This window comes from Telopea speciosissima, chromosome 2, assembly GCF_018873765.1.
Source record: "Telopea speciosissima isolate NSW1024214 ecotype Mountain lineage chromosome 2, Tspe_v1, whole genome shotgun sequence".
Lineage (NCBI taxonomy): Eukaryota > Viridiplantae > Streptophyta > Magnoliopsida > Proteales > Proteaceae > Telopea > Telopea speciosissima.
The window spans coordinates 17,592,241-17,606,206 of record NC_057917.1 but is presented as its reverse complement, the minus strand read 5'-3'; the positions used below and the strand labels follow the sequence as shown (position 1 = coordinate 17,606,206).

At 41.3% G+C, this 13,966-nt stretch overlaps 1 protein-coding gene across 1 annotated transcript in view; it reads right to left on the bottom strand.

Moving 5' to 3' along the window:
• The window catches only part of LOC122652617 (ataxin-3 homolog), a 29,800-nt gene extending 16,709 nt beyond the window's left edge, over positions 1 to 13,091 (bottom strand). The window contains exon 1 of the mRNA XM_043846402.1: positions 12,752 to 13,091. Coding sequence (XP_043702337.1) covers positions 12,752 to 13,003 — 252 coding nt within the window. The 5' untranslated portion in view covers positions 13,004 to 13,091. The remainder of the gene's footprint in view (positions 1 to 12,751) is intronic.
• Between the last annotated feature and the right edge of the window lie 875 nt (positions 13,092 to 13,966).

Here is a 13,966-nt window from a genome sequence, read left to right as displayed (position 1 = left end):
TGTTGGAACCAACCATCCATGTATTCTTTACCATTGCCACTCCTCAATATCTTGAGAGTGGCATTGTATTGGGTTTGAATCATCTTATGAAAATTTTGAAAACAAGAAAAAACTTCACATTTGTTGTGCATTAAATAAACCCATGTACTCCTAGAATAACAATCAATAAAAGAAACAAACCAACGATGGCCTTTGAGAGATGGTTTCTGGCTAGGACCCCAAACATCCGAATGAATAAGATTAAAAGGAGTACTTCTTTTATTAGAAATGGAATAAGTAGAACGATGTTGTTTAGCCAAAACACAGGCTTCACAAAAAAATTCGTTTCTATGACATTCTTTAGCTAATGCTGGAAATAAAAGGGATAATGTTCCTAAAGGGGGGTGACCTAGTCTGTTATGCCATTGCTGAAGTTCAGAAGAAACTAACGAGCTTTGATGTATAGGAGATGGTGGTGAAGTAGGACTCCCATTATCAAGCAGGTACAATCCACCATGCATCTTACCACATCCAATCGTCGCCCCCGTTGCCAGATCCTGAAACACACAGTGAGAAGGAAAAAAAGTTAATTTGCAATTTAAATCACGGGTAAGACTACTGATGGAAAGAAGATTAGTGGTAAATTTAGAAATATGTAAAACAGAGGATAAAGGTAGGGAAGGAGTGTAACTAATAGAGCCCTTTCCAGAGATAGAAGAGAGCGATCCATCAGCCACCCATACTTTATCTTTACCAGATATAGGAGAGTAACGAGTAAAGAGGCTGGAGGATTCAGTCATATGATCAGTGGCACCGGAGTCTATGATCCAGGGAGAGGAGACTACCGATGCACAATGACCAACAAAAGAAATACCTGAGTGGGCTAAATGTGAACCTGAAGGAGTGGAAGAACTGGCAGGTGTTGATGTAGTATAAGCAACAAAAGCCTGTAACCATGGTACTAAATCTCGTTTCGTTTCGGTGTTTCGGTCTGACTGAAATTTCCGAGATACCGAAATTTCGTCGAAATATGGTATTTTTCTGTGGGTGTAAAATGCCAAAAATGTCCGAGATTTCCGAAATTTTCGAAACGAGATGACCGAAATTACCGAGATTTCCGAAACGAGATGACCGAAATTTCCGAAATATTGCATTTTTTCATTTCGGACTTGCGTTTCGTTTCGGACAGGTCGAGATACTCGAAATATTCGATATCTCAACCGAAATTTTGAGAGTTTTAGTACTATGCCTGTAACATACGACGGAAAGCCTGAAGTTCATCCTTGGACAGTCCAGTGTCAATAGGAGGAGTAGGAGTGACAGCCTCAGTATGATTAGCTTTGTTTTTCGATTTTCGAGCAGCACGTTTAGCATCAAAGTCGGCTGGTTTGCCATGTATCTTCCAACGGGTGGCCTTAGTGTGCCATAATTTGCCACAATGCTCACATTTAATTGTTGTTTTCTCAGATTTAGAAGTGTCAGCAACCGAAGGAGTAGAACTAGCCCCAGTGTGCAAGGCTGATCGATCAGGAAGTGTAGTGTTAAACATAGCAGTTCTTCGGCAATCTTCACTATTAAACAAAGCATAGGACTGTTCCAGTGTAAGGAAAGGATCCTTGCCTAGAATCTGAACCCTAATTGGATCGTATTCCACATTAAGGCCAGCTAAAAAATCATAAACCCTAATTTTATGGACATGCTTTTTGTAGGCAGCAATGTCAGTGGCATTAGTGGGCTGATAATCAGAGTAATGATCAATTTCTTGCCAGCACTTGCGGAGTTCAGCATAGCATTGAGGGATGGATAAATCATTCTACTTGGTGTCATGGATTTTTTTTCTTAATTCATATACCTGAGCATCATTCCCTACCTGCGAATAGGTGTCTTTGGCAGCCTTCCATATCTGGGCAGCAGTGTCTAGGAGAAGATAGCCCGGTGCAATTGAAGGATGCATAGACTGAATAAGATATGACATAACCATGGAGTCAGTAGATAACCATTTAGTCTGAGCAGCTCCTTCTTCAATAGGGATGGAGTAGCGCCTGTAAGGTGTCCTGTGTAGCCACGGCCAGCAATCGTAAGGTAAGTGGATCTTGACCACATTAGATAATTTGTCCCATCTAGTTTGGAGGGAGAAGCAAAAGGAAGATACTCTGGTCGAGAAGATCCATCAGAGTCAGCTGAAGTGATGTCAGACATCATGTAAGTGTAGAAGACACGGGTTTTTAAATTCCCACAAATTTAGACGTAAAAAATAGCTCAAACTAGGATCGAATTCCCTGCCGGTGGTGAGGAATAAGCCCTCAAAAAATCAGTAACTTCTGATGATGGAATAAGAACCCCTAAATTTTAAAAAATTTAAGAATAGCTGAATGCAAAGCAATCGCAGGTTTGAATCTGATATAGTTTGGATTCAAAGTTGCAATCTGAAAGTAAGTAAGGTGTAGATCAATAAGGGCAGGGATCAATCTCCAAAAATAATACAGAAATCCAGCTTGAAAAAGGCAGCAGCTCGATCTCCAGGGTTTGAAGGAGACCTGCGGCAGATTCTGATCACACCCAAGTTTGAATGATCTTCAGTGAGGTGTCATTGAGGGCAGCAGCTAAATCTTCAAGGGATCACCTCAAAGTTGATGCCCTGAATGAGATAGAGAGTCCGAGAGTGGTGGAGAAGAAGGAAACCAGAAGCCGAGAGAGAGAGAGAGAAAGAAAAACCAAAAAAATCGAGGGGGCTGCTCTTCAGATCAGAGGTGGCTCTGATACCATGTAAAACAGCCTTGAATTTGAATGCTTGAATGATCAAAATCGATCACCCAGTCCCTTTATTTATAATAACAGAATTAAAACAAGTCACAATAAAAGTAGGAATGCCACCCTTGCCTATTCCTATTAGGAATTCCTATTCCCACTAGGAATTCCAAATAGAGATCGGCTGAGGGGGAAAAATACAGAAAAAGAGATAAAACTAATAAAACTCGGACTAAATTACCCCTATTGGGTAAAGTAGCCTATTTTAATAGGTCCTTTTAGGGGTTTAATTGTTATGTTATTTGGTATAGCCTGCTACTCTTATAGAGTCGGCCAGTGTAGGGGTATTTCTGTCCCCTTTGTAATTTTCTCTTTATTATAAATAAAGAGCTTGCCTAATCGATTTGATCACTCAAGCAATTCATTCAATTGTTCTGCTAACAGATATCTATAACAAACTTTACGCACAGATGAGGGGGAACGATATGTATAAACTTAGCTAAAATGAGGGAAAAGAAGAGTAGAGATTTCAACCATATTAGATACGTTACAAGGGAGCATGATAATGTATTAATAACTGATGAGGAGATTAAAGAGAGATGGAAAAAACTATTTCTACAGCTTACTACATGAAAAAAAAATTCAAGTAATAGTGTTTTAGAAGGTTGTAATAACCATCAAGAAACCACAAAAGAAAAATTATAGTGTGATATAAAGGAAGCTTTAAAGAAGATGAAAATAGGTAAAGCAATAGGTCCAGATGGGATTCCAACAGAGGTGTGGAAGAGGCTTAGGAATTAGATGAATATTTTGGCTATTTAAGCTGTTTAATAAGATCACGAGCACAAGAAAAAGCCATATGAGTGGAGAAGAAGCATTCTGGTACCGATTTATAAGAAAAGGTGATATTCAAAGCTGTAAAAGTATAGAAGAATAAAACTCATTAACCATACATGGGTGAGAGCAATTGAAACCACCTGAGACAAGAAAATAATATTTTAGATAACCAATTTGGTTTTATGCCAGGAAGATCTGTTATGCATGTGTTGTCATTGTTGGCAACCATATTGGTAGACAGTATGTGAGGTGTCTAGAATGCTGGTGACAGTGTACAACTGACAGTGGGATAGGGCAATGAACAGAATGACAGGGATTCAGAGGCAGTGGAATATGTTTTATGGCAGTTATCTTGGTGGCAGCAGCCTACAGAGGTGTGGTGTGGCCTATGATACTCAAGGGACATGTATACATGGTCCATACAAGCAGGGGTAACTTTGAAGCAAATTTGAGCTGGCAAGATGGCAGATTTGGAAGATGGGATGAACTGGAAAGTTGTAGAGCTCTGAGTCATCTTCCAAATGCAACTGGAATTGTGTCAATCTGACACTGGATGAGGAAGTTATGCCACTCTTGTATGGTCACTAAAAAAGGCCCAAAGTGTTCGATAAAATGTCAAAGTGCAGTGGTACACACTTTTTTGAAGTCAAGTGGGGTCCACTCATGTGTTGGCATGGTGGAGAAATGGTTTTGTTGTATTTTCTGCCATGGCACACTGCCACATGACCTGGTGGGCCAGCCCAGCCATCTCACAGGCAGGGCAGCTATGCCCGCAGGCCAGGCTGGCCAGCAGGAGCCTGTGCGGAGGTGGAACCAAAAGCACAATGGCAAGTGGGAGATAGGCTTGGAGCTTAGAAGTCAGGATTGGGAGCCGCGCCGCTTCAGGAGGAAACCCTAGAAAAGCTTAACCTCAGCGTACCAAGGTCTGGGACTGAATCCGATCCAAATCAAAAGAGAGAGTCAGTGTCAAGTGAAAGAGATCTTTGTCCTACTTCTCACCCGGTGATTCCCTAGCTGCTGAAAAAAGTAGTTGACTTGACCGGAATCACAAGTTTTCAATGATACCGACAATTGGGAATCATTCCAAGGGAATGCCTGGCAAATGGAGCTACGAAACTAAGCAGCATACTTCGCCTTCAACACCTTTTTTGTCCAGTCCTGCTGCTTGTACGGAGATTGAATAAGGGGGGCACTCAGTCTCAAGCGAAAGCTAAAGCTACGCCTCAAATCTCTCATTAGGAATTATTGCTACCCACTGCTACTGTTTATGCTGGCACTGATGCTACCATTGGTGCGTCTGCTTCCCGTGCTTCTTCAACACAGAGAAAGGCAGATTGCTTGAGTTGTTAGCCCTTGTTAGGAATCAAACTCCCGATAGCCTGACTGGTTTGCCTTAGATCAATGACTGCAGCTGCATGGCTCTTGCATGCATGCAGCCTCGCCCGCACACCCCGTGCAGGCCAGCGCACATGGCATGCCAGCCCGCGCAGCACATGCTTTGCTCTCCTCCCATGGCTAAGTCCCAAGTTGCACGTAAGCTGTTCGACCAGCAGAGTTTCCATACATCGCAGGCCTACGAATTCAGCCCAGAAGATTCCATGTTAAGAGCTTTTAGTGGCCCAACTTTAAAACCCCATAACACACTCAATACAGCTCAGATTGAGCTGATTCAATGATCTATCTTCCCCATTCCGCGTGGTAGAGCTTGGTGGTAACAAATCAGAGATAAGAAAATTGAAGAAGAATGTTCTCCTTGCATTAATGGCCATCCACCAAACATCTTTTGAAGATTCATTGCTCCATTAATGAAGTTTGAGTCTAATGGTTGTGCATGGATGTTAATATGATGAATGCAAGTAAGGAAGGAAAGGTAGGTGAGCATTGAAAGGTCCCATTAACACTTTGGACTTGAAGTTTCAAGTTCTCCAGGCGGAGGGGGAGTTGAAGATTCCAGTGAGCAATGGAGGATACCAGATTACTCTCAGGATACTAGGAACAGTGACAATAGCAGTGTTGTAAGCTTTTCTATACATTTTTATCTGTTCAGATTCATTTTTGTATCCATGTATTTATGCTAGCAGTAGGGTTGTATGTTGGGTACCTATGCTAGATAGTGTTCATTGCATGGCAAATTTATAAGCCCATTTATCCTTTATTTAGGGGTGTTCAGTGGGCATTGGACACTAGTAGTTATAGCTACCTGAACTTGGCATAGTTGTGCCCTCCTAGTTGTATGCTGGATAAAAATTGGGTGTATTGACTCCCAGCTGTAGGTAATGTAAGACTAAATTAGGTTATTGTAGTCCCAGGAAAACCCACAAATCCAAAATAGAAACAAGAGGCAGAATTAGAAAGTTTGAGAAATCAACCAAACCAGCCAAAGGAATTCTCCCAGATTTGGATCTAATGATGCTTGTATAGGGTAGAAACACTGCTGAAAGTTTCAATTGATTCTGATGGTTGAGCTTGAAGATATGACAGCAACTCCCAAAATAGAAACTAATTCTCTGCAGGCCAAACTAGCCACCAGTTGGGGCTCAAGTTTGGATCAAGAGGAGGTCCTTTGGAGATGAAGCTTTGCTGCAACTTTGAGTCAGATCTGATGAAGGGTTGGAGAGATCTGAGTTGATGGAATTAAAAAGTAGGGGCTGTAGAGCAAACCAGCCCACAGAATGGGCTCAAATTGGGATCGAGTAGGCGCCTTGTGGGTGTTATTCAATCCTCAAAACCCAGCTGGAAACAGAGTGCAGGCCTTCAAGATATGGTGGTTCGATTGGGCTGGAAGCTGGGGCAGCAACAGGCCAGCAACAAGGTGGGTCGATCCTCCTTACTGAAGAACAGCAGAAGCAACAGAGCACTGGAGCAGCAGCAGTAGCACTCGAGTAATCTTCTCAATGGTTGGGCAGTCACAATAGCAGAGCAGCACTACGAGATCGATCGAGAGACAGAGAAGATAGAGAGGATAGAAAATAGAAGGTTGGGGGATAGGTGGCTTAGGCTCTCACAGCCAGACTCCTTCAGCCCTTCCAGTCACAATCAAAACTTGAGAAAGGAATCATATTTTGCTAAAAACAATCTTCATTCAACTATTGAAATCATGGGGAGGCTCCTTAAAGCCTTTACATTATATAGGAAGCAATATTTGCTTCTCAAGTTACAATGAAAAATAGAAACTTTACTTAAAATAGAAACTAAGGAATTACCAACTAGGAATGACATAAAATAGAAACTACTAACTACTAATTGAATCTTCTAAAGTCTTCACATCTCCTTGTGGGACCCACTTGGATGATTTAAGTGTTGCAGCCGAACTTTATTGCTTGTGATCCCCACCCTTTAAGGTGTCTCCATCAGTGCAGCTTATTAACTTTAGAAGAATGACAAAATTGTCCCCACGATTCTGGGTTTGGGAGACCCAACAAATCCCAGCCCTATTGGGCTGGCCCAACACAAAGTTGGATGGCTCAATGGCCCATTGGATTGGTCCACCAATTGGAGAAGTGAACCAGTCCTACTCCCATGAGTTCCCTTAGTGTATTTCTTGCCAAACAGCTTGGCTTCTGCATCAGTGAGTGCAGCTGAAACAGTAATGTATTGAGTAGCTACGAAGCCTTAGTGGCACTACTCCGGGGATGTAGGCATCTTGTTGAACCTCGTAAAAATACCTGTGTTGTGGTTGTGCTTTCTGTTTGCATTTGCAATGGGGGACCGGAAAGGAAGAAAAAAAAGCTAGGAAGAAATCAGAATTGCAGGGAGGGGGGGGGGAAGAGGAGTGCACACACACAGAGCCACAAACTCAATTCAATCTATTCTCTGCTCAATACGTTGGTTACAAGCACATAAATAAGAAAAGAGTACATTACTCCCCCCTCCCCTCGATTATGCCCGAATGCCAAACACCACCCCTGGGTATTGAGTAATAACTCTCCCATCCCCTAAATTCAAAAGATTCTATCAACCGTACCCATTTCGTTAAAAAACGCTGTAAAGTGATGACATCACCCTTAATATATTCAGTTAAACCCCAAAATACCCTTATGTATGTGATATTCCAATATTAACCCTGAGCCAGGGACAGCAGTCACAGCACCATCTTCTTCCCCATTTCTCGCTTCTTCTTCCATCTTCTTCTTCGTTCAGTTTTCTTCCAAAAAACAAAGAGAGAGGGAGGGAGAGAAAGAAAGAGAGATAGATACAAAGGGGTTTGAGATCGGTTTCTCTGGTTTTCAAAAGCAAGAAAGGTTTTGGACGGCAGGTTTCTTCTTCGTTTGAAGAAGAAAGAGAACGAAACAGTGACAGCATAAGAGATTGGGAAACTCAGAGGTTTTGGGATCTGCGATTCAGGATTTCTCCCATATCCTCATTGAACCCTTCACAGAACTACAATCTATGTTGGAGGAAGAGATGAATGTGCTATAAGCCCTTCTCAGAACCGCAATCACTGCTCAATCCTCCTATTTTTAGTAATTTCTTCGCTTCTTAGGGTTTCAAACCCAATTTGGTGAAGAGAAATTTGGATTCAGTCAACCTCTTGCATGTTTTGACTTGGGATTCCTCTGTTGATAGACGTAAAAACCACGATTCTCTCATTTTGAATCTCAAAAAATTACATCTTTTTTGTCATGTCACCCTCTGGTTCCTTCATCTCCGCAGGGACCTGAGTTGCTGCTGTGCAATCGGACAGATGGGATTTTGAGTCTAATTGAGATTATCTCAGAACCCATCTGTCTAGTGGACTGCTGGGTTTGGGTGCTCTTCTTCATGTTTTCAACAGCCAGACTGGGTTAGTACCCTGTGTTTATGAATGTGGTTTCATTTTTTGGTTAATGTCTCTGCTTCCATTACAAGAGTTTTTCCTTTACACTCTAGACACTTTGCCTCTATCTGATGAAAAACTTCTTGGGTTTTCAGCTATTGTGGACGATTTCAACAATGGGGTTTGATTCGTTTGAAGCCGCTTATGGTGCACAAATACTTGAAGTTGAGTGGGATGATTCTTCTTTGAATCCATCAAAGAACATGGAAATACCCTCATGACACAAGGGCTCTAAAAGGTAACTGATTCCATCAGAATTTGTTCACTTTATCTCTTCTTTTTTCTGTAATTTTGGAAGTATTCCATTTTGGGTTTGAAAAAACCTGCAGGTTTTGGGGAAACGATTTGGGGAAGATGAGGTTAGAGATGAGGGTATTATTCTCAGAGGGTAATATAGTCTTTTACTATCACTTAACAGAGATTTTTAGCGGAATGGGTACGGTTGAAAGAATCTTTTGAATCCAAGGGAGGGGAGAGTTATTACAATACCCAGGGGTAGTGTTTGGCATTCGGCCATAATCGAGGGGAGGGGGGAGTAATTTACTCATAAGAAAATAAAAGACTTAAACAAGGAAACAACTATTCTAGGACTCTTAACAATAAAAGACAATTTAAAACTTACTAAAACTCATCTTATGAACCCTACCCAAATTAAAAGATCTCCTTACATAATTATCCCAATAAAATAAATAATAAAATCCTAAATATCTACCAGAATAAAATCCAAATAAAACCATATTTGGATCCGGCTCATCTCCGTACAACTGGGTTTGGGTCGGTCCAAGGTAGTGCACCAGTTGGGTCGACCAGGTCCAAGATTCTCCTGCATCAATTCTCCCGGAGTTCAGAAAAACTCATGGACGGTTTTGTAGAATGATAGAATCAAAATCATGCGATCAACGTCAACTGTCACTCCACGTCCAACTTGTATAAAATCCACGAGCCAACATTCTTGATTGAAGCAACCATGGGAAAGCACATAATCAAATGGATCAATTACGCGGTCAACCATCACAATTTCTTAATGTTCATCGGCCAACGGCATTGCCTGGATTGAAATCTGATCATGGAATTTCAATTCTTCGATCGAACCGTTGATTTCATCATGATCTTCAACTGCCTAGGTCAAAATCTGATCATGGAGCTTTAACTCAGCCTTCAACCATTCATGGTTTGCTTGAAGGACTCTTATGACTTCGTCATGTTGTTGGAGCTTTAACTCAGCCTTCAACCATTCATGGTTTGCTTGAAGGGCTCTTATGGCTTCGTCATTTTGTTGAAGTATTTAGGCCCACTGTTCAGGACTCATTTGGGTAGTGGATTTAAAGAGAAGAAAAGAAGTGTGGTATTAAGTAGAAGAAAATTAAATAACCTAAATAAGACACGTCTAAAAGGTGGGATTGGGGGTTAGAATAGGAAGATAATAAAAACAAAGGGGGGAAGGGGTATTAAGTCAATAGAAACAAAAGAGTGAGAGGGTGTTACATTACCGTTTGGGATTTGGACTGTTACTTGAACCAAAGGAGTGGTGCGAGAGAATGGCGGAAAATGAGGAAGACGATGCAGCTGGAGTTCCACTTTGAATGGAAGTCTACTTTGCCGTCGAGACACAAGGCCAACAAGGATTTTGACTTCGATTATGAGTCCAGGTATGATTTTTTTGCTTCTCGCTTCTCTTCTTCTATCTCGGTTTTTTTTTCTTTTTGGTTCTCTGGTGGAATACGAGGGCGAGGGTTTCTGTGGAAACGAAGGGGGGTTTGGGGTGGCGGAAGGGAAGGGGGGCTATGGAAGTGGAATTTTTTTCCCCCAACTTCTCTGTTTGGTCAACAAAGTTGTCTTTCTTTTTGAGTGGGAATCGCAGGGGGTTGCTGTTTGGGTTTCAGTGGAGTCGAAGTACAGGGAAAGGGGTAGGGTTTCAGCCGGAGACGGGAGAGAGGGTTGCTGTGGGAAGGGGACAGAAATATATATATATATATTTCATTGCTGATATTGGCAGAACAGTGATGGGAATCATAGTTGTCAAGGCATCACCTAGGCGACGCCTTGACGTCCAGGCGCCTTGTTCTCGCCTTGATTTCTGGTGTCGCCTTGGTCGCCTTGTTGGTGTCGCCTTGCTTTTAACCCCCCCCCCTCGACCGCCTTGATTCGCCTAGGCGCCTTAACAACTATGATGGGAATAGAGAATAGGGAAAGGGAAAGGGGTTACTGCTGGTGTTGTTCGATCACAACCACAGTGAAAGGAAATGAAGGAAAAAGAACAGAATGGGGAGAAAGATCACTGAGAAGAATAGCAGGGGAGAGAGACTGAGAGGATGAAGAATTAGAGAGAGAGAGAAGGGGGAGAGATTCACCCAGGTTTGGGCTCTAATACCAGATAATGGGGGACCAGAAAAGAAGAAGAAAAATAAGCTAGGAAGAAATCAGAATTGCAGGGGGGGAAGAGAAGAAACTGTGAGAAGAAGAAGAAGAGGGGGGGGGGGGGGAAGAGAAGAGTGCACACGCACACAACCACAAACTCAATTCAATCTATTCTCTGCTCAATATGTTGGTTACAAGCATATAAATAAGAAAATAAGACTTAAACAAGGAAACAACTATTCTAGGACTCTTAGCAAAAAAAAGACAATTTAAAACTTACTAAAACTCATCCTATGAATCCTTCCCAAATTAAAAAATCTACTTACATAATTATCCCAACAAAATAAATAATAAAATCCTAAATATCTACCAGAATAAAACCCAAATAAAACCATATTTGGATCCGGTTCATCTCCGTGCAACTGGGTTTGGGTCGGTCCAAGGTAGTGCACCAGTTGGGTCGACCAGGTCCAAGATTCTCCTGCATCAATTTATGGAGATAGAAGTGTTTGTTTGCAGAATGGGCATGCACTGCTTGGAATGCCTGGCCACATAATGGTTGCGGTGTGAGTGTGCATGTGACTCTGTGTTTTTTTCAGTATTTAGGGCCAGTAGTACTGTGACAGTATCAGTTGAGTGGGCAGGAAAGGAAAAAAAAATTGATTCACTGATTTCCCCTCTCAGTGACAGCCATAGATCAACAAGATCAACCACGGAAGCTATTTATTTACTTAGAAGACTAATCAAAAGCTATTTATTTACTTAGGAGACTAATGGGAAGACATAGAGAATGCAACAAGGATGATGCATGAACACTTCCTTGGACTGTGCCGAACTTGTTTGAGAGCCTCAACTGGGAACTGGGCCCAAATTGGGCTTTGGGTTTAGTAGGATAACTAAACAAAGGAAAAATTTTACAGGACAGTTATACGACCAACAAAAATTAATGGAGCTGAATGTTGGGTAATAGAGAAACAACATATAAACCAACTTAGTGTAGTTGAAATAAGGATGTTGAGATGGATAAGTGGTAAAACTAGACAAAAATAAAATAAAGAATATTATCTCTCATACATAATAAGTTGCGAGAATATTGTTTGAGGGGCATGGATATGAGCAGCAGAGGCCTGTGAATGCTCTAGTATGGACAGATTGAAGGAGCTAAACTAGCTAGGAGTAAGTTTAAAATGGCTCTAGGGCAAGTGGTAAGGAATACATACATAGCTAAGGTCTTAGGACAAATAACAAGTACGGCTTTGAATAGAGTTGATTGAAGAGAAAGGATCCATGTAGCTGGCCCCATTTAGTTGGGATAAGGATGAGTGAGGTTTAGTTGAGTTGAGTTGCTACATTATGAATTTCAAGTTTCCTCCTGAAAGAATAGCCTCGTATAACTAGACTAGGCACACTATCCCTACTTCACTATCATTCCTAGGTTGAAACTCAGGTTCATGCAATGTCAATGGCTTCAAAAGTATCCCCTTAAAGGTATCAACAAACGTTAGAACTTCATTTATATTTTATAGTTAGCATCATCTTTATAGTTTTGGAAACGTTAATTTCAGTTAGTCTGACTGTTTAAATAATGAATAGCAAGAGTGCCAGAAAGTTTTTTTCAAAAAAAAAATAAAAATGAAATCCTCCAAAGCAAATAAATTTAGTTTGAACATGTACATTAGAAACAAGAACCAACATATCCTCATCTGGCTGACATAAAAAAGACAAAATTCCTTTGTGTCTTTTGGAGGATAAGCAAATTCAGCCTCCCCAAACCCAAGTCGGATATCCCGCTACACAGCACAATTCCTTGTGAAAGAATTTCAAGTGCACTAATAATCCACAATTTAATTCATGGGAATCAACTTTTTATAACCCTAAATCAAGTCGGAAGAGAAATTTTCGACAAACATTCCTTACCCAATCTCTAAAATTGGGGCAGCCCAAAAAATGAAATACCAACAACCCTAAAATTCCAAATAAATAAGACATATTGGATTGCAAGGAAAAGCAAACCTGGATGCTGAAGTCGCCATCCATGGAAACATTATGGGACTCCTCTGAATCAAAGCGAAGGAAATCGTCAGACACGACACCACCTTCAAGCATCATCTGTCGCTCCTTACGATCGAGATCGGAAGCGAGAGCTGCCAAATCGAACTCGGAGAAGAAAGGACCTTGCAACACCGTGTTGACACAATGTACGGCGCATAGCTTCGACTCCTGAACTTCATGATACAACAATCCACCATTGCTCGGACCTTCCATCGCTCCCCTGTGCTTCAATCTATCAAAAGAACCACTGGACAGATATTTGTCATGACGATGTTAGTATTTGTTAGAGTTTTCCTTCCGGCGGAGAGGAAGGAGTGAAAAGTACTCATTGGTTTATGGGAGACGGGTGGAGGCACGGTGGACGACATGAGAAAGCACGTGTGAAAAATAAAAGGCCGCGTGGAAAGAGAATTGAGAAGATCGATACGGATATTATCCTCCATTCCTGTCTTATCATTGGAAGAGAGAGAGAGAGAGAGAGAGAGAGAGAGAGAGAGAGGAATTACGAACAGAGGCTTGCCTCCCACGAATCGGTGAGAACCAGCCACGAGTCACATTCTAGTTTTAGAAAGAACAAAAGTCCAACGTTCGTGGAGACTCTCTACGAGTGCACCACCACGACCATGCAATTGCCTCTTGTCCTGGATATGGTTTGTAAGAAAAGAATAGATAAATGAATAAAATATAATAATGTGGGCCATTAGTATCACTCCCTTTGTTATTAGTTCTTACCCTTAGCCTTATCCTGAATTTGTTTTTCTGATTCTCCCATAAAAACATAGGTCCACGGTTCCACCTCTCCTTCTCTCTTGGTATTTTAAAATTCCCAAGTACTTGGTAATTCTGTAGCTCCTAATTGGTTTCCCCATAATTGCGCCCACTCAACTTTTTTTAGTTCACCACTAAGTGGGCTAGGCAAAATTTCTCTTGCAAGGCTGAACTTGACGGCAATGTCAAAGGCAATAGTAGCAATACAAATGAGAATCTTTTGTAGGTTGTAATCAAGGACAAGGAAGAAAATGATGAAATTTAGGATAGTGTTAAAAGGAAAGTAGGATCAAATGGCAACTCCCAAAAGAGGGGTGAATTGTGGGTGACAACGCTTTCTTACAAAATGTAACAAATAATTATAATGACATTGCAATTACAAATATAAGAAGAAGAGATAAAGACAAT